General features: G+C 44.4%; 1 protein-coding gene across 6 annotated transcripts in view; it reads left to right on the top strand.

The window, feature by feature from the left end:
- The window catches only part of LOC117407289 (spermatogenesis-associated protein 13-like), a 74,109-nt gene extending 54,121 nt beyond the window's left edge, over nt 1-19,988 (top strand). For 4 of the 6 annotated variants that reach the window (XM_059027983.1, XM_059027982.1, XM_059027984.1 and 1 more), the window contains 11 exons: nt 3,649-4,008; nt 5,229-5,373; nt 9,776-9,912; nt 11,142-11,321; nt 12,010-12,198; nt 12,748-12,927; nt 13,820-14,052; nt 14,644-14,773; nt 15,322-15,694; nt 16,427-16,501; nt 17,076-19,988. In XM_059027983.1, coding sequence (XP_058883966.1) covers nt 3,649-4,008; nt 5,229-5,373; nt 9,776-9,912; nt 11,142-11,321; nt 12,010-12,198; nt 12,748-12,927; nt 13,820-14,052; nt 14,644-14,773; nt 15,322-15,694; nt 16,427-16,501; nt 17,076-17,257 — 2,184 coding nt within the window. In that variant the 3' untranslated portion in view covers nt 17,258-19,988. Of the gene's footprint in view, nt 1-3,648; nt 4,009-5,228; nt 5,374-6,759; nt 7,215-9,775; nt 9,913-11,141; nt 11,322-12,009; nt 12,199-12,747; nt 12,928-13,819; nt 14,053-14,643; nt 14,774-15,321; nt 15,695-16,426; nt 16,502-17,075 lie in introns of those variants that run through there. The other 2 variants (XM_059027986.1, XM_034922915.2) reach the window with 2 other exon arrangements.
- Nucleotides 19,989-21,708: the final 1,720 nt, after the last annotated feature.

Below are 21,708 nucleotides of genomic sequence, written 5' to 3'. Positions count from 1 at the left end.
GATCCCTGCAGACAGGGCTGTTCTCTATACAGCAGGTCGTGTGGGAGTTTTTGACATGTTTGAGAGTTTTTTTTTATTGTGACCAGAATGTGCAGAAACGTCCGCAGGGCTTCAATACATTACCACCACAGACTCGGTGTGTGCATCCAAATTAGCGAGCAGCATTTCCTGTGCATACACAACTCGTGGCTCTATTTGCAGTAATACTGGTTTCACTTTACGAACCAGTCTAACTGAAAGTGCAGTGTAGCTTGCTGTGGCTACAGAAACGTCTCATACAATTCCCTGCAGGTGTGAGGCCTAGCAAGCCTATATTGGCTTACAGTGATAATGTTTGATAAAATAGGTTAACAAAGGTAATTATTACAAAGACCATATTATTACTGGATACGTGCTGAAACCTCTGAGGCAGTCCCATTAGGAAGTGAACTGTGCATCAATCAAATGATTGTCATTCCTTGGGTGGCAATCGGGAGCCTTAGTTTACCTTCCTAATATGCTGTCTAACCTGTGCTGTCTTTTCTTAAGCTGAGGGAACATGAAGCCACTTTTTTAGGAACATTGGCTTGAAACCTGGTTCCAGGAGACCTAGTTTGAGGCAGCTTTGCTGTATCAAACCCCAATTCTACCTTGGTGTGCCATGCAGTTGTCTGAAACCTAGTCTCCTGAAACCAAGTTCCAAGCCACAGTGGCTTTGTGTTCCCTCAGCTTAAGTGACCGACGGAGAGCAAACTAACCTGCGCGTTGTTTTTGACAAGGGTGGTCCACATGATGCAACCAATCCTTCTAATATTGAGCTTCATTTCCATCAACATCTCTGGGATCTGGTTTGTAGAAGGAATCAGGGCTCTGCCTTGGTTAATGATTAAAGCTGACCTTTTCTGTGCTCTTTCAACAAATATTATTATTATTTGTTTATTTTGCAAACACCTTTATCCAAGGCGACTTACAGAGACTAGGGTATGTGAACTATGCATCAGCTGCAGAGTCGCTTACAATTACGTCTCACCCGAAAGACGGAGCAGAAGGAGGTTAAGTGACTTGCTCAGGGTCACACAATGAGTCAGTGGCTGAGGTGGGATTTGAACCGGGGACCTCCTGGTTACAAGCCCTTTTCTTTAACCACTGGACGACACAGCCTCAATACCACAATACCTGCAAAGAATTAGCTTTTTGTTCATCCTTACTTGTGATTCGACAATTCTGTTTGCTTTCCGAGGAAAGGACCTTCGTGTGCCCAACATCTCGATGATGCTGGAAAAGGAAATGCTGAGCTGTAGATACAGTATAGGATCCACTGTCTGAGTCTTTTGTGTGTATGAAAACAAATGCATTTTTTTAATCTTCCATTTATGCCACTGTAGTTTGTAAGCAAAACTTGATCCCTTTTCCTTGACTTAACTGTATCCCATTTGTTTAGGTTCAGCCCATTTGCTTTAGCCTTGACCCTGCCTTTTACATACATCAATTACCCTTTTAAAGCTTGGAGTAAAGTGACCTGTTCAAAGTGCAGATATATGTGAGTGGAATCGCTGATAACAGTAAGCCTATGATAAAAAAAAAACTGGCAAGTGTAAACTGTAATTATAACAGCTCCTGTACAAGTTCAAGTGAGTCAGTCATTCTGCTCGGTGACAGTGTCCCTATGAACCCTTTATGACGTGTGTTTAGCCACACTGCACTGAATCGTACGATCACAGGATAACAGGGTTTGGGTTCTCAATGGAAGTGAAAGGCAGGGATTGCACTTGTCGTCTAACACAGACATCAGGGCTTGATGTTTGTTTAACAGTTATACTGTGAACGAATGTGCATCCCTAATGCTGAGTAACCCACTGTAAAGAAATGATTACTGTAATAAAGTTCTCCCTGCTGCTTCAGCAGAGTGCAGATAGATTAGCGCAATGCGTTGTCCTTGATAAGTTCAAGCTGCAGAGTCTAGCGAGTTGTGTAACTGGAAGAAGGCTGCGGTGCTGCTGTGTGCGGTGAAGTTAGCAGCTTTGTTTATCTTTATTATTTTCATGTTTGCTCTACTGTAGCCCGTGGCTCCTGGGAATGACGGTACAGTATGTACTTTTCAACACAGCGGTCACAAAGTACAATTCACAGCGGTGGTGTCAGTGGAGTGCTCTGGACACCCAGTCAGCTAGATGTCAAATAAGTCTTGTCAAAAAGGATCTTATTAAAAATAATAAGTAACCATGGTGGGCAAGTGCTGTGTGGTGTTTCAGTGTGTATGTGGGAAACCTTTTCCTGTGACTGATCTTGAGGTAAGCTGAAAGCACTCTTCGATTCACAGGGCAGTAATTTACCAGCAAGCTTTTCTTGAGCTCACGGTTCACAGATTTAGACCTTTTTAAAGGGTACATAAGGACCTTTTTATTTTATTGTGTTACATGTTCCCACGTGTTGCTGTAACTGTTTAGGTAAGGTGTTGTTATTGTGTTAATTGTGTTCATTATTTTGTGTTAATCATTTCCCATCACCCTCCTGCTGGTAAATCCATCTCAGTTACATATGTGAGCAGGAGCATGGGAAATGTAGTTCTAAGAGGTCCATGCGGGTACATGCGAAGCCATCTTGAGGCAGGGAATGCAATTTAAAAGTTTAAAAAAGTGGTCAAAATGTAAAAAAAATAAAATGAATTAAAACAATACACACACCTTACGTAAACAGTTGTAGCAACACATGGGAACATGTGACACAATAAAATAAAAAGGTCCTCATGTACCCTTTAAGGTGTTTTTTTAAAGTAGATGATTTTTTATGCAGGTAGGTAACTCAGTAAATGAATATATGAATTATCCTCTTTAGTTATTACACAGTAAATGAATATATTAATTATGTTAGTTATTACTCAGTAAATGGATATATGAATTGTCCTGTTTAGTTATTACACAGTAAATGAATATATTAATTATGTTATTTAGTTATTACTCAGTAAATGAATATGAATTATCCTGTTTCGTTATTACTCAGTAAAGTAATATATGAATTGTCCTATTTCGTTATTACTCAGTAAATGAATATGAATTATCCTGTTTCGTTATTTGCTTGTTTGTTTTAAAAAGCACCCCTTACTTCAACAGTAAAAAAAAAAAAAAAAAAAATCTGTGTTTGGAAAGTGCTTGAGCAGACTTTCAGTGTTTAGGGTTAAAGTCAGTACAACTATAACAGCTGTACAGTTAAAGGATGGTGGGCAGAATATTTCCATTGTTGTAAAAGGATTTCATACGTTAAGTAAACAGCTGACATGTGAATGCAGAGCGCTGTGTCTCCGTCACAACACCCAGACTGCCTTAAATACCAGGATACTGCAAATGTTCCGTTTCATTTAGCAGTGATAGATACATTTTTAAAAAGACCCTGCTTGTGGTTTTAAATAATGTTTATTTAAGGGTTAACTATGTAAACGTTTAATTCATATAACTCCAATGCATTTTAAATGAAAGTTGCCATTATTCATTTCTCTTCTGTGTTTTGGAGGGGAAGAGGTAATGAACCGCTCACTCGAGACAGCGAAGCTGCATTGTAGTATTATTCAATCAGCAAAGACGATGACAACCCTGTAACCCTGTGCTGCTGCTGGGTGATGTCTCCTAATCCAAACCCTGTAGAGCTCATGCAGCCTCTTCACGTTTACCCAAGGTTTGCACGGAGGAGCAGTGGAGAGGGTCTCAGGCCCCCGAGGAAGAGAAACCGGACTCGCACAAGCTGGCCCCCCGAAGAGGGAGCGCAGGCAAAGGCAGGAGCCGGCAGCGGCCTCTGTCGGACTATGGCCAGCTGGCCAACAGGAAGTTCTCCATCCCGGAGCACAGTGTAGCGGTGGAGTCCCAAGACATGGAGTGCACAGAGGGAGAGGAGCAAACTGCCCCGTCCCACCACCACCGGGCAACCACCGCCGGGGGCCAGCACAGGAGCAGAAAACACAGACCCACCTCCGTCATCGGAGTCAGCTTCTACCCCAGCCCCGAGGCAGAGGAGATCGAGGACCTCCTCCTCGCACAAGTAAGGCTTCTCGGAGACCCTTTCAGAGCACTCGCCTGCCTTGCACTCGGTCAGCATGCTTGAGCTGCTGCTTCTGGTTTTTTATAATCTGCGCTTCAACGTCTCTCATCTTGTTCCTTCCTCCTTTTGGCATGGAAAGGGACTACCTTTAACTTTTCGTTACTAATCAAATCGAATGCCTGATCTTCTTCTGTCTTTCATTTGAACTCACCCACGTTTTCTTTTGCTGCAGTGATAACATTTTATTTAAAAAGCTGCTTGTGCCCAGTTGTAAAACAGTGTCTTAGACTTGTTTCATGTTGAGGTCTTCAGTGGAAATGGGTGGTGGTTAACGCCAGCCAGGGTGTAACCTAGCAGGTTTGTGTCGGCCATGCATTGGCTGAGCCTCTTCGTGCATTCTGAGGCACGCTCTTCATATAGAGCCTAGTATGTAGCACTAGAATGCATTAATGTTTCGCTGCTTGCGCACATCTATTGGCTCTTGCTAACACCTTAAAGAAAAGGTCCTTTTGGGGCGGAGAAAATAAAGGGTAAGAGCGGGTCTTTTATACAATAGCTAACTGCTTATTTTCAAAAAGTTGAAAAGAACTAATCTTTGCATTTCTATAAGGAGCTTTTCCTGTTAAGTGCATTACGTGGGCTGTAGATTTTGTTTTTCTTCAAAGATTTTAATTACAGAGTACCAAGTGGAATAAAGCAAAGTGCTGACTTGACTCTTCCTTTGTATTAACTGAATCGTTTTATTGTAGCTAATTAGATCTGTAAAAATAGCTAAAAACCTGTAAATAGTGAAATAGAATATACAGTGGTATAATGGAAACATTGCTGATCTGCTTGCATCACACTTCGATTTTTAGAACAGGGTATAGAAAAGGGTGTTCCTTCAGGCCACAGCCCCTCCCAGTTATTTACAAGAATGGGGGGTACTGGAGACTGGAGGTTTGTTGTAAGTAATTGATTGTAAGTAATACATTCGGTCTGTTTAAACTGTTCCTCCTCTGTGTAAATCTGATGTAGGGCAGTCTATGTATCCTGTGAGCTGAGCTAGGCCACCTGCTGCTTGTGCAATATTCTCACCCGCTGCTCGTTCTCTCCCTCACGAGGTATTCACACCCGCTGCTCGTTCTCTCCCTCGCGCAGTATTCACACACGCTGCTCGTTCTCTCCCTCGCGCGGTATTCTCACACCCTCTCTTTCCATTTTGTTTCCTCTCTTTCCAGCCTCTCCCTCGGCCTCCGGTTCCTTCACACCAGGTGCCACCTTACAAAGCGGTCTCTGCCAGATTCCGACCTTTCACCTTCTCCCAGAGCACTCCAATTGGGCTGGATCGAGTGGGCCGCAGGAGGCAAATGAGAGCCTCGAACAGTAAGTCCAACCAATCCCATTTTATTTTACGCTGTCGCTGCCTGATGAAACTGTGTCGACCAAAGCTGAAATAATAAAAACGTGGTGGATGCATACAGTGGTCCGCCCTCCCCCCCCAGAATATGATTTCCACTAGACACTTAAAGATAAGCATTTTGAAGTGTAAGTGTTGCCTATATGCCCAGTTGTTAGACAGACGTACTGTCCAGTGTATTAGAATCTCCAATCCGAAGCACATCCACAGTCACCAGACAGGGGTGAAAGGTCAGCAGAAGAGACCGGAGAAGGGGGGGGGGGGCGGGGTTCAGTGACACAGCCCACGCAGAATTCATGTTTCAAGTCTGTGATAGACAAAGTGGCAATCCATGCTTGTAGCAGTGAGGCCTGTGCGTGATGGTCCATGCAGGTCACATACAGCTTGGCATTAGAGCTGTTTTCAACACTGCTGAATCCTACATGCTGTTTACATCTGGAAACATCGTTGGGTAAAGATGGTAGAGCTATGGTGTAGAAGCACACCGTTTAGGACAGCTTCTGTATAATCGGACATTTATCCATATGCCAAGTACAGCACCTGCAATACATCAGGGCAATTGCATTGGTAAAATAGGATTCTTTATTCAGAAATACAGTGCGCAGCCTATAAGACGGACTGCAGTCATCCAGCCGTGGAGAGTGGAAAGACATCATGCTAGCACACTGCCCAAGCTTCCATGTGCTGCTCATTTTCTAAGCATCATTTTTTGTATTAGTTAGAGCTGCGTTGAAAGAGAATACAGTCCCTTCCATGTCTCTCTCTCTCTCTCTCTCTCTCTCTGTCTCTCTCTCTCTCTCTCTCTGAATATTGCAGTGCAGCTTGCACGTTGTAGTAGGGGTCTGGCCGACGCTGTGCAGTGTGAACTCCGCGGGGGGGCTGTCACGTACTCAGGGCCCCAGGGAGGGTTTGTGAGACACTCGGAATGAGGGCCTGACTCACTGTACACTTTATACTGGAGATGGCTCTGTATCTGTTGATTTAATTGTAATAGAATGTGATGACACTCAGAACTCGGGGGCTTGCTGTGCATTTTATACTGGAGCTGACTCTGTCTGTTTTATAATGGTATGAATCTTGTATTGGTTGTGTTGTGTTTTTTTATTTTTTTGTAACACCATTTATTTATTTATTTAATCAAAACAAGCAGCTAGACGGTTAAAGCATTGTGAATTGGGCCCATTGTAGGCCTGAACATTTTGAAAGTCCTTTTTATTTTTTCTTCATACCTGCGCGTATGATAAACACCATACCCACACATCTGGATTATATAAGCAGCACACATGATGTGAAATATGCAGATATCTAATTAAACGTAAAAGTCAGAAATCCCAGTTTACTAGGCGAGGGAAATGGAATGCTGTTTCATGGCGACTCCATGCCGGTGCCCTGGGAGGCAGAGTCAGGCAGGGCAGAGCAGTGTAATTGGTATTGTTTTTGAATTGACCTCCCTAATGGAGCCCCGTGATGACTGTGAGGCTGCCTGGGCTCTTGTGAGTGGGCTGGGCTGGCTGTCAGATCCTGAGCACACTGCTGTCTGTCTGGGATGCATGCACAGCGAGGCTCTGTCTGGGATGCTGCACAGTGAAGCTCTGAGCTCTGACCAATCCCCCAGGCTGCAGATTACGCTGGTCATGTTGAGTATGCTGCTGCTGAGGTGGGAGCAGGCCATGGCTTAGGGCTTGTTGTTTCAAGGCAAACGTTGGTCTTCTTTTTCCGGGGCTGAAATCGCAATACAGTACAGCGTCTGAGATGGTAGCAAAGAGGGAAATGACTCGCTTCTGGAGTCTGGAAAGCCTGCAAATGGGTGAGTTCTGCTGTCATTATACAAAAGTACAGGACGGTATTATTGACGTAACACATGCACTTATGAGAGATATGATCAGAAGTACTTTAGTTGTTTTGGCTTAGGCATATATTAAATATAATTGTGTGGATAGGGTTTGTGGGTTTCATATTTTAGGATTCGTATTTTAGGATTAGGATTCTGACTCCAAATGTGGTTTTATTAAGCTAAAAGTGCTCAATATACTTATTTTTAAGAAACCTTTTTTTTTTTTCTTCAGCTTGTCCATTTACCTTGTGCTGTGTCTGTATTTCACATTAAAGCACTTGTCTGTGTCCTGCTTAAAGAGTACAGTAAATAGCAGCGTTTCCATAAACATCGCGTTACACGTCCCCACGTGTTGTACAACTGTTTACTTTTCATTGTTAACATCCAGGCAACTTTCTACACTTATAACTTTAAAAGTCTGTTTCAAAGCTCTTTTCAAAATGGCCACTCTAATGCACTGGGGTTTGAGATCTGTCCTCTAAATCACTGCAGTGAAAACAAGTGCTCTGGCTTTTCTGTTCCGTACCACATCATGGATCATTGTTGCTGTGTACCTGTTTGACCATGTGGGCAATAATCCTTACACTTTGGAACCGACTTTAAAGTTCCAAGTGTAAAAAGTTGTCAGGATGTTAACAATGAAAAGAAAAATGACAGGTACGTTATTTAATCAGTTGTAGCCACACGTGGGGACGTGTCCAGCTCTGTTTTTCAGAACTCTGCTACGTCCTCCTTAAACACTGCAGCAATCCTGGAGCAGGTTATTAACTGTAAAGCTGTGGATGCAGACTCCCAAACCCTCGCTCATGGGAGCGTAGCAAAATACCTACAGTGTCAGATGCTCGGCCAGATAGTTAACTTCATAGATTTGAAACACTTTCCGATTCAAGCTCATTCGTTAGAATCTGCCTGTGAGGTTTAGCTGACCCACAGTCACAAGCAGCAGAGTTCAAAAGCTGATAGTGTGTCAGGCTTGTGTAACTCGCACTGAAAGAGCAACCGCAGGGTCTGCTGATCTTCACAGCTGTGTTCTGCAAGGCTGAAAAGGACACCTAAAACCCAGGCAGTCCGCTGAGGCACAGACAACAGAACAAACCCACTCCTCCCCCTGAAAAGGACACCTAAAACCCAGGCAGACCGCTGAGGCACAGGCAACAGAACAAACCCACTCCTCCCCCTGAAAAGGACACCTAAAACCCAGGCAGTCCGCTGAGGCACAGACAACAGAACAAACCCACTCCTCCCCCTTCTCTTTTTTTTTTTTTGACTCGTACCACTTCTGCTTTGAGTACCATGGTACTAAAAATACACCTCCCCTGCATATTTTAGAAGATAAACACTGCCTTCTGTGGTGGTATACACGCTACACAGTGTATTTGTAAGGGATTCGTGGCTAGCAAACTGTAAGCAGGTGCCGTGTGTTTAAGACTGTGGTGCTGTGTGTTAATTGAAGAAATCTAATCGCCTAGCTTTGTTCTGCTTGACGTCGTTCTATCTTTTCTATGTAGATAGAATCAGCTTGAACAAGCCTGGCGGTTGTTTTAGGTAGTTAGTGATTTTTTCAAAATCTCTGCCTATGACCTTTTAAATGCCACAGACACACTGTGTGGTAATTCATTCTGCTTCCCTTTCTAGTTAGTCTTGATGAATCATTGATGACTCATTTTTTTATAGGTAATGTCAAGGCAGCTCCACCGTGGGTTGTATCAAACAGCAAGGCCTTAAAGGGTCCCTGTTGCTCAGAAGCTTTGAGCTTGATGTATCACAGATCCCTCTGTGCGCTCTTTATCTCTAAATGTCAAGAAATGCTTATGAAAACTGCGAGCTGAGTGAACCGAACGCTTTGGACCGAACGCTTTGGACCGAACGCTTTGGACCGAACGCTTGCACGTCAGTGAGCTTCTTTAGGGAGCTGTCTTGATCTAGGCTTTAGAGGGCACATGATTTAAAGAAATAAATGCCTTTTTAAAGGGGCTTGTACCTGATTTACAATTAACTTTAGAATGAATTGCTAAGCAATGCCCATACTTTTGGTGTGGATGCTGCATGTAGAAGTGCTGTAAGGCTGTACTCGTCGCTACCGGAGGGGATTCAATATGAAGCTTAGTCTACAAGATAGATACCCCATTAGAGAGGTAAACAAACGAGCAGCTGCTATCTCCCAGTACTGTATCTCCCAAAGCATTGCAATTCGCTCATGATAACCCTTGTACTGCGGTTCTAAAGTGCTTAGTTGACGTTGTCCAGCTTCCCCCCTAAAGAGCAATGCACCTCAGCCCTGCCTTCTCCCCTGCTGTGTAATTAGTGCCGCTCTGTGTGGAGGTTACAGACCCCAAGCTTGGGTCTCAAATGTGCAGTTTTGAAAGAAACACATAGAGTAGCAAACCTATCTGAAACATGCTAGCTCTCCAAGCTGCCCATTTGAGACAGTTGTAACGAATGGAAGTACACAGCAGGGAAGAGGTATTGAGTTCTTGTGTTGGCTGTGGTCACTTTTCACAGAGTTTTTACCTGCTGTTTGATTTCCGTTGCAGTCGCTGCTGATGGAGGCTCCGAGTCCTCGGCTCTAGTGGATGACAATGGGAGCGAGGAGGACTACAGCTTCGAAGAGCTCTGTCAGGCCAACCCCAGGTACCTGCAGCCAGGAGGGGAGCAGCTGGCTATCAACGAGGTGAGCACACCAGCTTGAACAAGCAGCTCTTTAAAGTGACGAGAGTAACAAGAGCAGCTAGTATTCTGTGTGTCAGGCAGGAGGGGTTGGGTTGGTGCACTGGAGCTAGTATTCTGTGTGTCAGGCAGGAGGGGTTGGGTTGGTGCACTGGAGCTAGTATTCTGTGTGTCAGGCAGGAGGGGTTGGGTTGGTACACTGGAGCTAGTATTCTGATACCCCCCCCCCCCCCCTCCCCTTCTTATAGGAAGAGGGGTTGAAAAGTTGACATATTCGTAATGGTGCAATTCTGTGCATTTTGCAGAATTTGAAGGAGAATGTCATCATTCCTATTAACAAAGAAATTGCACTGTTCTTGTCACATAATAATTCCCCAGACTCTGCTCATGTTAACGTCTCTCCCCCCTGTCCTGCAGCTGGTCCCCAGACTCTGCTCATGTTAATGTCTCTCCCCTGTCCTGCAGCTGGTCCCCAGACTCTGCTCATGTTAACGTCTCTCCCCTGTCCTGCAGCTGGTCCCCAGACTCTGCTCATGTTAATGTCTCTCCCCTGTCCTGCAGCTGGTCCCCAGACTCTGCTCATGTTAACGTCTCTCCCCTGTCCTGCAGCTGGTCTCCAGACTCTGCTCATGTTAACGTCTCTCCCCTGTCCTGCAGCTGGTCCCCAGACTCTGCTCATGTTAATGTCTCTCCCCTGTCCTGCAGCTGGTCCCCAGACTCTGCTCATGTTAACGTCTCTCCCCTGACCTGCAGCTGGTCCCCAGACTCTGCTCATGTTAACGTCTCTCCCCTGTCCTGCAGCTGGTCTCCAGACTCTGCTCATGTTAACGTCTCTCCCCTGTCCTGCAGCTGGTCCCCAGACTCTGCTCATGTTAACGTCTCTCCCCTGTCCTACAGCTGGTCTCCAGACTCTGCTCATGTTAACGTCTCTCCCCTGTCCTGCAGCTGGTCTCCAGACTCTGCTCATGTTAACGTCTCTCCCCTGTCCTACAGCTGGTCCCCAGACTCTGCTCATGTTAACATCTCTCCCCTGTCCTGCAGCTGGTCTCCAGACTCTGCTCATGTTAACGTCTCTCCCCTGTCCTGCAGCTGGTCTCCAGACACTGCTCATGTTAACGTCTCTCCCCTGTCCTGCAGCTGGTCCCCAGACTCTGCTCATGTTAACGTCTCTCCCCTGTCCTACAGCTGGTCTCCAGACTCTGCTCATGTTAACATCTCTCCCCTGTCCTACAGCTGATCGGCGATGGCAGCACAGTGTATGCAGAGGCGCTGTGGGATCACGTCACCATGGACGATCAGGAGCTAACGTTCAAAGCTGGAGATGTCATTCGGGTCCTCGATGCCTCCAACAAGGACTGGTGGTGGGGGATGATAGAGGACACGGAGGCCTGGTTCCCTGCAAGCTTTGTCAGAGTAGGTGGCATGCAAACCGTTAATACAGACGTCTGTTAGGCTGCAGCAGTATCACAGTGTGTCACAGTTTATCATAGTGTGAATTCTAGGTTGCAGTGTCTGGTTCATAACTTGCAATGTTGTTAAACTCAGGCCCTTAAAGCAGTGTGTGTGCTGAATCTTTTTTTTTTAATCTCACTGCGGTTAAATACTAGAAGGGCAGTAAACTTGAGTTATCGCTGCACCAAAAGTCATTAGACAAAATTCAATCTGCCTCAGCCACTCCAAGCAAACATTTTCCCAGCATAGTGCACAGGAAAACGTCACCTGATACAAAGACGCATACCTGTGGCTGGTGATCGGTGCAGAATGCCTCCCTCGTGTAATTGTAATTCATGTAAATGTAAATGTGGCCATGTAAGTAATGAAAGAGTAGTATTTAAGGCTCCATCCTTAACTTAAGCACTGAATCATAAAGTAAAGGTCTGACAATAAGGGCAAAACATAACTAGATTTATTTCTATTGCTGATAAATGTTGGTTGGCACACTATAGCTGGTATTCTCTGGTGTTCAGTCTTGTGAGCTGCAGATAATCTTTGGAATAATTTCTGACTTCCGAAGCAGGGAGTAGCAATTCCGTAACGGGCTCCTGTAAAAGCTGAATAGTAACGTTTCTCTTGGTTGTTTTCTTCCTGGTTGTCCTGGCAGCTGCGTGTGAACCAGGAGGATTGCGTGGCGGGAAGCGTGGAGAGCACCCAGGATGAGGAACAGGACCCCTCCTCCAGCAAACCCCGGCACAAGAGCTCCGAGAACAAAGACCAGATGAGGACCAACGTCATCAAAGAGATCATGAACACGGAGAGGGTCTACATCAAACACCTGAGGGACATCTGCGAGGTACGCGCTCTACAAACTACACAAGCTCTTCATTAACGGGGAGCACAGAAACCAAGCAGGTTCACAGTGAAGTGCACTGCAGGCATGGAAACACACTGCCTCTTACAGCTAGAAAAAGGCAGCTTGTACATGTCCTCTTTAAAGTCAGTGAGACGCAGGTTTTGTTCATCTGTGATTCACTTCAACTCTGCAGATGCCAAGTAAGGATACTGTAGGTAGAGCTGTAGGAAACATTATTATTATTTTGGCTCATGCCTTCATCAGTGAGGCTTTCTCTTAGTTCAGAGCCCTTCCTTTTCTAACATGCTGTGTCCTAGTTTACTGCAGGGCTATATCAGTGAGACTTTCTCTTAGTTCAGTGCCCTTCCTTTTCTAACATGCTGTGTCCTAGTTTACTGCAGGGCTATATCAGTGAGACTTTCTCTTAGTTCAGTGCCCTTCCTTTTCTAACATGCTGTGTCCTGGTTTACTGCAGGGCTATATCAGTGAGACTTTCTCTTAGTTCAGAGCCCTTCCTTTTCTAACATGCTGTGTCCTGGTTTATTGCAGGGCTATATCAGGCAGTGCAAGAAACACACTGGCATGTTCACCGAAGCTCAGCTCGGCACCATTTTCGGCAACATCGAAGAAATCTACAAATTCCAAAGGAAGTTCCTGAAGGACCTCGAGAAGCAATACAACAAAGAAGAAGCGCACCTGAGTGAGATCGGCTCCTGCTTCCTCCAGCACGTGAGTCTCTAGCCTGCACACTGACATTATGAAGTCACTAGCATTTCCCAGCTCAGAAATCACTGGCCGTGCCCTCAATACAGCAATCAGTCAGTTTAATATAATGCTTTATTGAACTTCAGTAACACCATGCAATGCAAAACAGGTATTAATGAGCATAGTTACCAGGTCCAGAGACACAGAGTGTGACAGTCTTCTCTTCTTCCTCTGGTCTAAAAAGAGAGCTCTAAACAAGCCTCTTTATACCTAACCTGTGGTGACATCATTCTTCAACGATTCTTTCTTTTTGTACCTGTTCTCCAGCGCAGCTTGGTATCCTCTCATACCTTCTCTCTCTCTCTCTCTCTCTCTCTCTCTCTCTCTCGGTCACTTCTAATGTAATGTGATAAACATACTCCCAGTCCATGCATTTGACACACACACCCTGCTAATAAGATATATTGCTACAGAAGATGACAAGACCCCGACAACCTCCATATATCAAACCCGAATAAGAAATGGCTTCTTATCAGTAACTTTGTACAAGCTTGCCTTTACATTGAGTTAAAGATAATGCATAGATTCAAATATCCATTGAAAATGAACCTGGATTTAAAACCAAGACACTGACTGCATTGTGTTCAGTTTGAGAATGAGGTTTGTGTGCTTTTAGATTATTACAGTATAATCTCATGTTGAAAATGGGCACCCGGGTCCATGTATTGAGCTTTTCTATATCTGCATTTGAAAGAAATACTTTCCATGTTTCCATGTGTGCCGGTTCAGCAGTAAACCAGCTCTGCGTCTTAGCAAACAGATCTCCAGCCTGCACTCCAGTCCCTGTGAGTTGTAGATGCTGAACAGTGTGATTCCTCAACCCCAGAGGTCCTAGCAGTGTCCTTTCCCTTCGCAGCAGGAAGGCTTTGCCATCTACTCGGAGTACTGTAACAATCACCCCAGTGCCTGCGCCGAGCTCTCCAGGCTGATGAAGCACAGCCGCTACCGGCACTTCTTTGAGGCATGTCGCCTGCTTCAGCAGATGATCGACATCGCCATCGACGGCTTCCTGCTCACCCCCGTCCAGAAGATCTGCAAATACCCCCTGCAGCTGGCAGAGCTACTGAAATACACCACTGCGGAGCACAGGTGAACACTGCTACACTGCTGAGACGATGGGGCACAACACCACCCGGGTACTGTAGGGTTTCTGCGATAGCTACTGTTAGAAAAATAACATCTCTTTCAAATGCGAATTGCAGTTTACGTAACTGAATGGACGATTCTCAAGGTATACTGCAGTGTAAATAGGAATGTTACTGAAGATAACGAGGCAGCAAAATGAATTTTTAAAACCACCCTCATTAATACATCTCAACAGCGTTCAACAGCAGATGATCAGGGGCGCAGTGGAAATGGGATTGGACATGGATTTTCACTGCTCCCCTTCTCATTGAATGCTACCCTGCCCGTCACATCCTCAGTGTCTCTGCTAAAAGCCTAACCTGACTGCAGTTGAGTTGATGGGTGGTGTAGCATTTCCTGACTTGTATGGCTTCAAGCAGCACCATTAATGTTAATTTTATTGTCACATTTTTGGAAGGGATTTTCTGTGGCTTCAAGCTTAAACCGTAACTGTTTTGAAAGTGTTTTTTTGCGATAAGTAAATACACAATGGTAATAGAACAGAGGTGTTCTGTGCTCCGCCCGCATGTCCCTAAACTACGTGTCTTTCCACAGTGACTATGAGAACATCATGGCAGCCTACGAGGCGATGAAGAACGTCGCCTGCCTTATTAACGAGAGGAAGAGGCGTCTGGAAAGCATAGATAAGATTGCACACTGGCAGGTCTCCATCGTGGGCTGGGAGGTGAGTGTCTCTTAAGGGATAAGCATCGTAAAGCACATATTAAAAGAGCAAAGGCCGTCTATTAAATGCATACGCGGCACACTGGGAGTGTACGGTTATATACACTAAATCAGTACACACAGTAATTGAAAGAGCCCTCCTTATAATGCACGTGTACTGGAATAAGAAGAATCCAGGGCTAAAGCTGACGTTTTCAAAGCTTCTCATTTAAATCTTGCATGTCTAAATTTGTAATGCTGGGTAAAACTTGTAAAGAACCAATTTTTACTGATGAAGGTCCCATTTTTTGTCTGATTGACTTGGCCTTTGCCCTTGTATTTTGATTGAGCATTTTGAAGTTGTGGATGAACAGATATGTTAGATGCATGAAATGTCTTCTAGACACTTCTGATACATAGCAGTAGGTACTATAGACACAAGACCAATGTCAACTAATGACTACAGTTAATAATCTGTTAATATCTGGAACTGATCTGTTGATCTAGAAAGGCAAACAGAACTGCACACAGAAAACAACTAACTAAAAAAAAAAACCTTTTTTTTTTTAGGGTGATGATGTTTTGGGCCGAAGTTCTGAACTGATCCATTCCGGAGAGCTCATCAGAACCTCGAAGCAAGGCAAGACACAGCAGAGGACCTTCTTTCTGTTTGACCACCAGCTGATCTACTGCAAGAAAGACATCCTGAGACGAGACATGCTCTACTACAAGGGACGTGTGGACATGGACCAGATGGAGGCTGTGGACGCCGAAGACGGCAAGGACAAAGACTTCAACATCAACGTGAAGAACGCCTTCAAGCTCCGGAGCAGGGCCACGGAGGAAGTGAGCCTGTTCTGCGCCAGGAAGCCAGAGGAGAAGCAGAGGTGGCTGCAGGCCTGTCGAGACGAGAGGAAGAGGGTTCAGGAGGATGAGGAAATGGGTAAGCGACCGTACAGGATACAGTGTCTGCTGTCGCTTCTGCTTTCAGGAGAAATGTGAAACTCTTTTCACTTTGTGTCACTGGTTATATAACGATAAAGACATGAGAGAGATTGCTGCTAGACATGCAAAGATAAAGTATCTTAGTTACTATATCGCAGTGGTTATAAATAGGACTGCAGCGTACAGTACATGTGGCAGCTCTGTCTTATTGTGCAGGGATTGTGATGGCCCTGCTAGGTCACACAGGGTGATTTGTGTTCTTACAATGTTTAAACTATGTGCTTTAAACATGGATGATATGACCATTTTAATTCAGTAGCTTTGGTTGAAACAGTTCAGTTTATTTCCTTGTGGTGTTCCCATTCCTGTGCTGAAGAAACAGTGCTTGAAAGCATTCTTTATTACATACCAACACTGTATACAGCATGAGGAAGCACAACCACCTACCAAGCTGGATTCACACACTTAACATCAACTCAATCATACTTAACATTGAAAACTAGTTTACCAGCAGGAACCAGGCATTAATAGACACACACAGAATCAGGATTTTCCTCCAGAACTATATAAATGCATACAGAAACTAAAGCAGTTGAGTGAGCAGCGTTTCAACTGGACATGTCTTCAGTGGCAAGGTAAAGCATTGCGCTGCTGCAGTTACTGCGGTGTGTTGCTCTTTGTTTAGTGTGACAGCATGGCATTAAAGCTGCATTCTCTTTCCCAATGCCAGGAATGGAAATATCAGAGACCCGGAAGAAGCAAGCCATTGTGAATGCCAGACAGTCTAGACGAGGAAAGATGAAAGGTAATGTATCTTTCTGTACATGTATCAGGAGGTCTCCGTCCCCAGCATGCTTTGTGCTGCACCGGCCTTCCGTTTATCAGAGTGCTGGAAGCTTGCACAGTCACCCAACTGCAGGGAATTTACACAGTGCAGCCACTAGGTGCCGCTAGTACACTCCAAGGGAAGGTTTGCAAGGACGAAAACTGAGAATGGACTTCAGACCCAGTTCACTACTTTTTATCTGGGGAAATTGCAGTGTGGAAAATAGGAATTTATGCAATTATTTTACATAGTTGGATAGCTTATTAAGTGTGAACAGAAGACTTGTACATGCTCCTGTGATGTAATTGTATTCTGTGTGTGTCATGCTATATTACATTATTGATCTATCTATATTATGTGACACGTACATATATATATATATATATATATATATATATATATATAGGAATATTCTCATAATGCCCTCCTATTCCTACACATTCTTAAAAACAATATTATCTACAATAGGTTTTACATATTATATGTTCAAAATAATAATTCAACTAAAAAGCGATTGGCACAATATTAATGGTGTATTCTTCTGCTTATTTAGGTATGAGTTACAGTGGCTGCCCGGTGCCCCCCCCGCACCAGTCCCTGCACCCCCTCCACCAGCGCCACGTCACCGTGCCGACCAGCCTCCCCCAGCAGCAGGTCTTCTCCCTGGCCGAGCCCAAGCGCAAGCACGGTCCCTTCTGGCAGACCATCACCAAGCTCACTCCTTTCAAGAAGTGAGGAGGAGGAGGAGTCGGGGACGGGACACCCACCTGGGGCGGGGCTCTTTCCACGTGACGGCAGGGTCCAGCATCAGCCTGTGGGACTCCACCCCCGGCTCCCTCACAGATGCGAAGGACAAAGCGTTCCGCTCAGATAGCTGTTGATTTGAAGCCAGGAGCAGAACTCCAATATAAAGCTTTAGAAAAGCAGTGGTTCTCGGAAGTAAACTTTCACTCGTGTACTATTAAAGTTTGCTAATGATGAGGAATGTAAATATATATGTATATATGTAATATACAGATGACTGTATATACGCTGTGCTGAGCAGAGCTGACACGTGTCTTATATTTACGACCGCCTTATCTTCCTTTAAAGGCTGGCTCCTTTTTAGAGCTCTTTAATAGAATCCAGCCCGTTTCATCCTGTCCCGAAGTTCAAACGAGAAGCACAGTTCAGAGGACTGCAAGCATGTATAGACGTTCCTGTAAGCACAGATTCATGATGTTTTCACAGGAGACATTCCCATGTGGTACAATGGGGCCAAACCTACCCCCCCCCAATCACTCTCGCACACATTAATATGTACAGGGGGTGTGATGACAGGACGTGCTGGAAGGGGCATTTGACTGAGGATTCAGAATTGAGTTCTGGACTGCAAAACAGCATTTTAATTTTACCCATAATGTTGTTGTTTTTTTTTTTGTAATAACAAAGCCTTACTGTTTTTTTGTTTTTGTAATCTGTATTAAATGCAGCATTTCTTTTGATGTATAACTTGTGGCATTTATCTGAGCCTGGTGTAGTGAGGCGAATGAAGAAAGCATCCCGCTAGGCAGACTGACGACGGCCTGTACAAACCACTGTTGAACAGCAACCCTACTGACAAGCAGATGGGAGGCCCATCGCTCCTTCTTACTTTAACTCTTTTACTTTCTCCTCACAGTTTTGTGAATATAAAAAGGGACGTTTTAAAGCTTTAAAGGTTAAAACAAGTGCTTATGTACCCTTTTCCAGAAAGCCTGCAGTCTCAGGTTGAGTAGCTGCTTACTCAGTGTCACTGTTGACGACCACATCTTTGTGATGCAGCTCTGTACTATGATCAGCAGAACTGGGCCTTCTCTAGTAGGTTTTTTTACTACCTCTGTGAATAATCTAGTTTATGCAGCGTATACTGTATTCTCAAGATGAAATCTTTTTTTTTTTTTTTTTAAAGTCGGCAGAATTATTGTGCATCGATTGGAGTCGAATACTCTCAAACAAATGTCAGAACCACGTACCGAATTGCCTTGGGTCTGTTGGTAGCTGCGTTTTATAGTTGGAGCTGTTTTTAAATATTGTTTTTAAATATTAACTACACTGTATGAGTCTGTAACAGTATAGGGGACCTGTACTCTGTACTTTTATCAGATACAAACATGGTATAATTTATTTATTTGAGCGTTTTGAAGACTGAAGTGATTCCTCAGCAGTAGATGAAGCCCCTGCTCAGGCTGATGGTCTGGTGTAGCCTTGCCTTGCCTTTGCTGATTAACTCAGGCTCTGCTCAGAAACACAGTGGCTGTGTTACAAAGTGCTTCACTGTGTGCTCCTGGCTCTTTTAAAAGGCTGTGCATTGTTCTGTTTTCTTACAGTGCCTAGCCCTGCATTGCAGAGGCCTCATAGGGTTGAAATGTCACTGCAGATATTATTGCTCTGATATTGTTGTAGGAAATGTAGCCTGTTGCTCAAGTTGAGGATCTCATCATAACAAGAACAAGGTGCTAATGAAGCCGCTGCATTCTTTATTTTTTTTGAGTATTGTGAATATTTGATTAATATTCCATCTGCAGAACGGTGTGGTTAGCATTTTAATTGTTATTGTTTTTAACAGTTGCTGGTCATATCCCCTGCTTGGATTTTAAGGCCACCTCTTATGGTTTTCTGTATGGTTTAGTAAATGCTGCTTCCTCAGTCCTGTTACAGATGCTAGTTAATGTGTTAATAGTGTTATATGTAATACCTCACTATCTGCGCTAAACGAGACCCAATCCCATCTTCTAAAGCTACCCACATTGAAGTGAACACGCTGTTATATTTGTATTTGTTTTGTTCCTTGCCTGTGTGCTTGCGCAGTATGCTGTGAGTTCATTTTGATCTGACATGGAGTCAGTGCTGTGTGTTAAACTATAGAGCTGGTTCAGCCAAAATGGCAGACACAGGGATGCAGCTTCTTGCATGGCACAGTGACTCCTAGTGGTTTAAGAGAATGCTTTGCAAGCTGTGCTGTGTATGGCTAGTCATGAACAAGTTTTGCAAGCCAAAGGGCAGTTGCCATGGAAACTCCTTTACTGCCACGACCCTTCTATTTAGCTTTGTCTGGCTTCCAGTTTAAAAGTACATCTTGAATATTATATAGTATATCTATACATATATAAAATTGTTGTGTAAATATTATGAATTTATATGTCGTTTTTTGATATATTTTGTCATGGCCGGATTATCTTTTTTTTGTGTGTGTGTGTTTTTGTGACAGACTGACGTACGTGCAGATGCATTTTTACAGTCTTGTATGTGTTGCTAAGCATGCACGAGTGGCTGAAATGATAAAGGAAGAGGCTTCAGGGCCCTGTGAGTGGACTGGCCACAGCTGAAGCATGTGTTGGACAGTTATTGTGACTCTGTGTCTATTTGTGTAGACCAGCCTGTTTCCTGGCAACGGAATCAAAATAATCTATTTTGTTGAAATAAATACCATCCTTATTCAACTCAAGAGCTGAATTGTTTGTTCTTTTCTTTTTTAAACAAATACTGGTGATTCATAAGCATGTGATAACACTGACATGGACTGTGCCAGCGTGTGTATTAACAGCAGCTGTGAAGATCGTCACAAGACCGTTTCTTTCCACAGGAGTGAACCATTGATAATTACCAGTTTGTTACAATGTAATTGCAATGGCTATTCATGCCCTGTAATGAGAGAGGCGAGGCCTGTCAGCAGCCAAGTCCCCAAGGCAGGGTGGTGAGAGGCCCCAGAGGTGCTGGAGGGGAGGAGGAGGAGGGAAAGCAAGGCAACACCGGTAATGCTCTACGAGAGGATAGCTTAAGAATCGAATTCATTTTGACAAGGAGAGGAGATTTATTTCATTCGTTTTTAGATATTTCATTGTGATCGGATACCCCCACATATACTGTAATATCTGTGGTAGCTTCGTTGTGTGGATGTCACATACACTGTACATACATTGAATTGGGTAATTAAGCTCATTTTGCAGCACCTCAAAGGAAGTGACCTACGGCAGTGCTGGGGCTGTCTCTCCTACCAAACATACGCTTAACAACAAAAGAAAACCCCAATGAAGGCACCAGGGGCGTCGTCTTCTTCTCCTGTGTTCCCTTACCCTCGCCCCGTTCATGATGAAGCTGGCTGTGTCTTGTTGCAATAGAGGTACAGTACAGCAGGCATTGTGAGGCCCATTACTGCTGTTATTTGATCTGAGCCGTTCTCAGCACATGAACTCTGTTCAACAGGGCTGTCCAATCACAGTCCTGGAGGGCCATTCCACTCCAGGTTTAACAGGTACAAATGTATAATTAACTACTTCAGGGTCTAGATGGAGGCATAATTGGTTCAATTGAACCATTTAGAACAGGGTTAGAAGGACTATGCACAACCCTGCAATACAGTGAATCTGTTCAGCAGTTCTAGACGTGCTCTTGTTTGCTCTCTGTTCTAGACGTGCTCTTGTTCCCTCTCTGTTCTAGACATGCTCTTGTTCCCTCTCTGTTCAGCAGTTCTAGACGTGCTCTTGTTTGCTCTCTGTTCTAGACGTGCTCTTGTTTGCTCTCTGTTCAGCAGTTCTAGATGTGCTCTTTATGCTCTCTGTTCTAGACGTGCTCTTGTTCCCTCTCTGTTCTAGACGTGCTCTTGTTCCCTCTCTGTTCTAGACGTGCTCTTGTTCCCTCTCTGTTCTAGACGTGCTCTTGTTCCCTCTCTGTTCAGCAGTTCTAGACGTGCTCTTGTTTGCTCTGTTCTAGACGTGCTCTTGTTCCCTCTCTGTTCTAGACATGCTCTTGTTCCCTCTCTGTTCAGCAGTTCTAGACGTGCTCTTGTTTGCTCTCTGTTCTAGACGTGCTCTTGTTTGCTCTCTGTTCAGCAGTTCTAAACGTGCTCTTGTTTGCTCTCTGTTCTAGACGTGCTCTTGTTCCCTCTCTGTTCTAGAAGTGCTCTTGTTTGCTCTGTTCAGCAGTTCTAGATGTGCTCTTTATGCTCTCTGTTCTAGACGTGCTCTTGTTCCCTCTCTGTTCTAGACGTGCTCTTGTTCCCTCTCTGTTCAGCAGTTCTAAACGTGTTCTTGTTTGCTCTCTGTTCAGCAGTTCTAAACGTGCTCTTGTTTGCTCTCTGTTCTAGACGTGCTCTTGTTCCCTCTCTGTTCTAGACGTGCTCTTGTTCCCTCTCTGTTCAGCAGTTCTAAACGTGCTCTTGTTTGCTC

This window comes from Acipenser ruthenus, chromosome 8, assembly GCF_902713425.1.
Source record: "Acipenser ruthenus chromosome 8, fAciRut3.2 maternal haplotype, whole genome shotgun sequence".
NCBI lineage: Eukaryota > Metazoa > Chordata > Actinopteri > Acipenseriformes > Acipenseridae > Acipenser > Acipenser ruthenus.
Note: the sequence above shows the minus strand (reverse complement) of the source record. Positions and strands in the feature narration are given on the sequence as shown.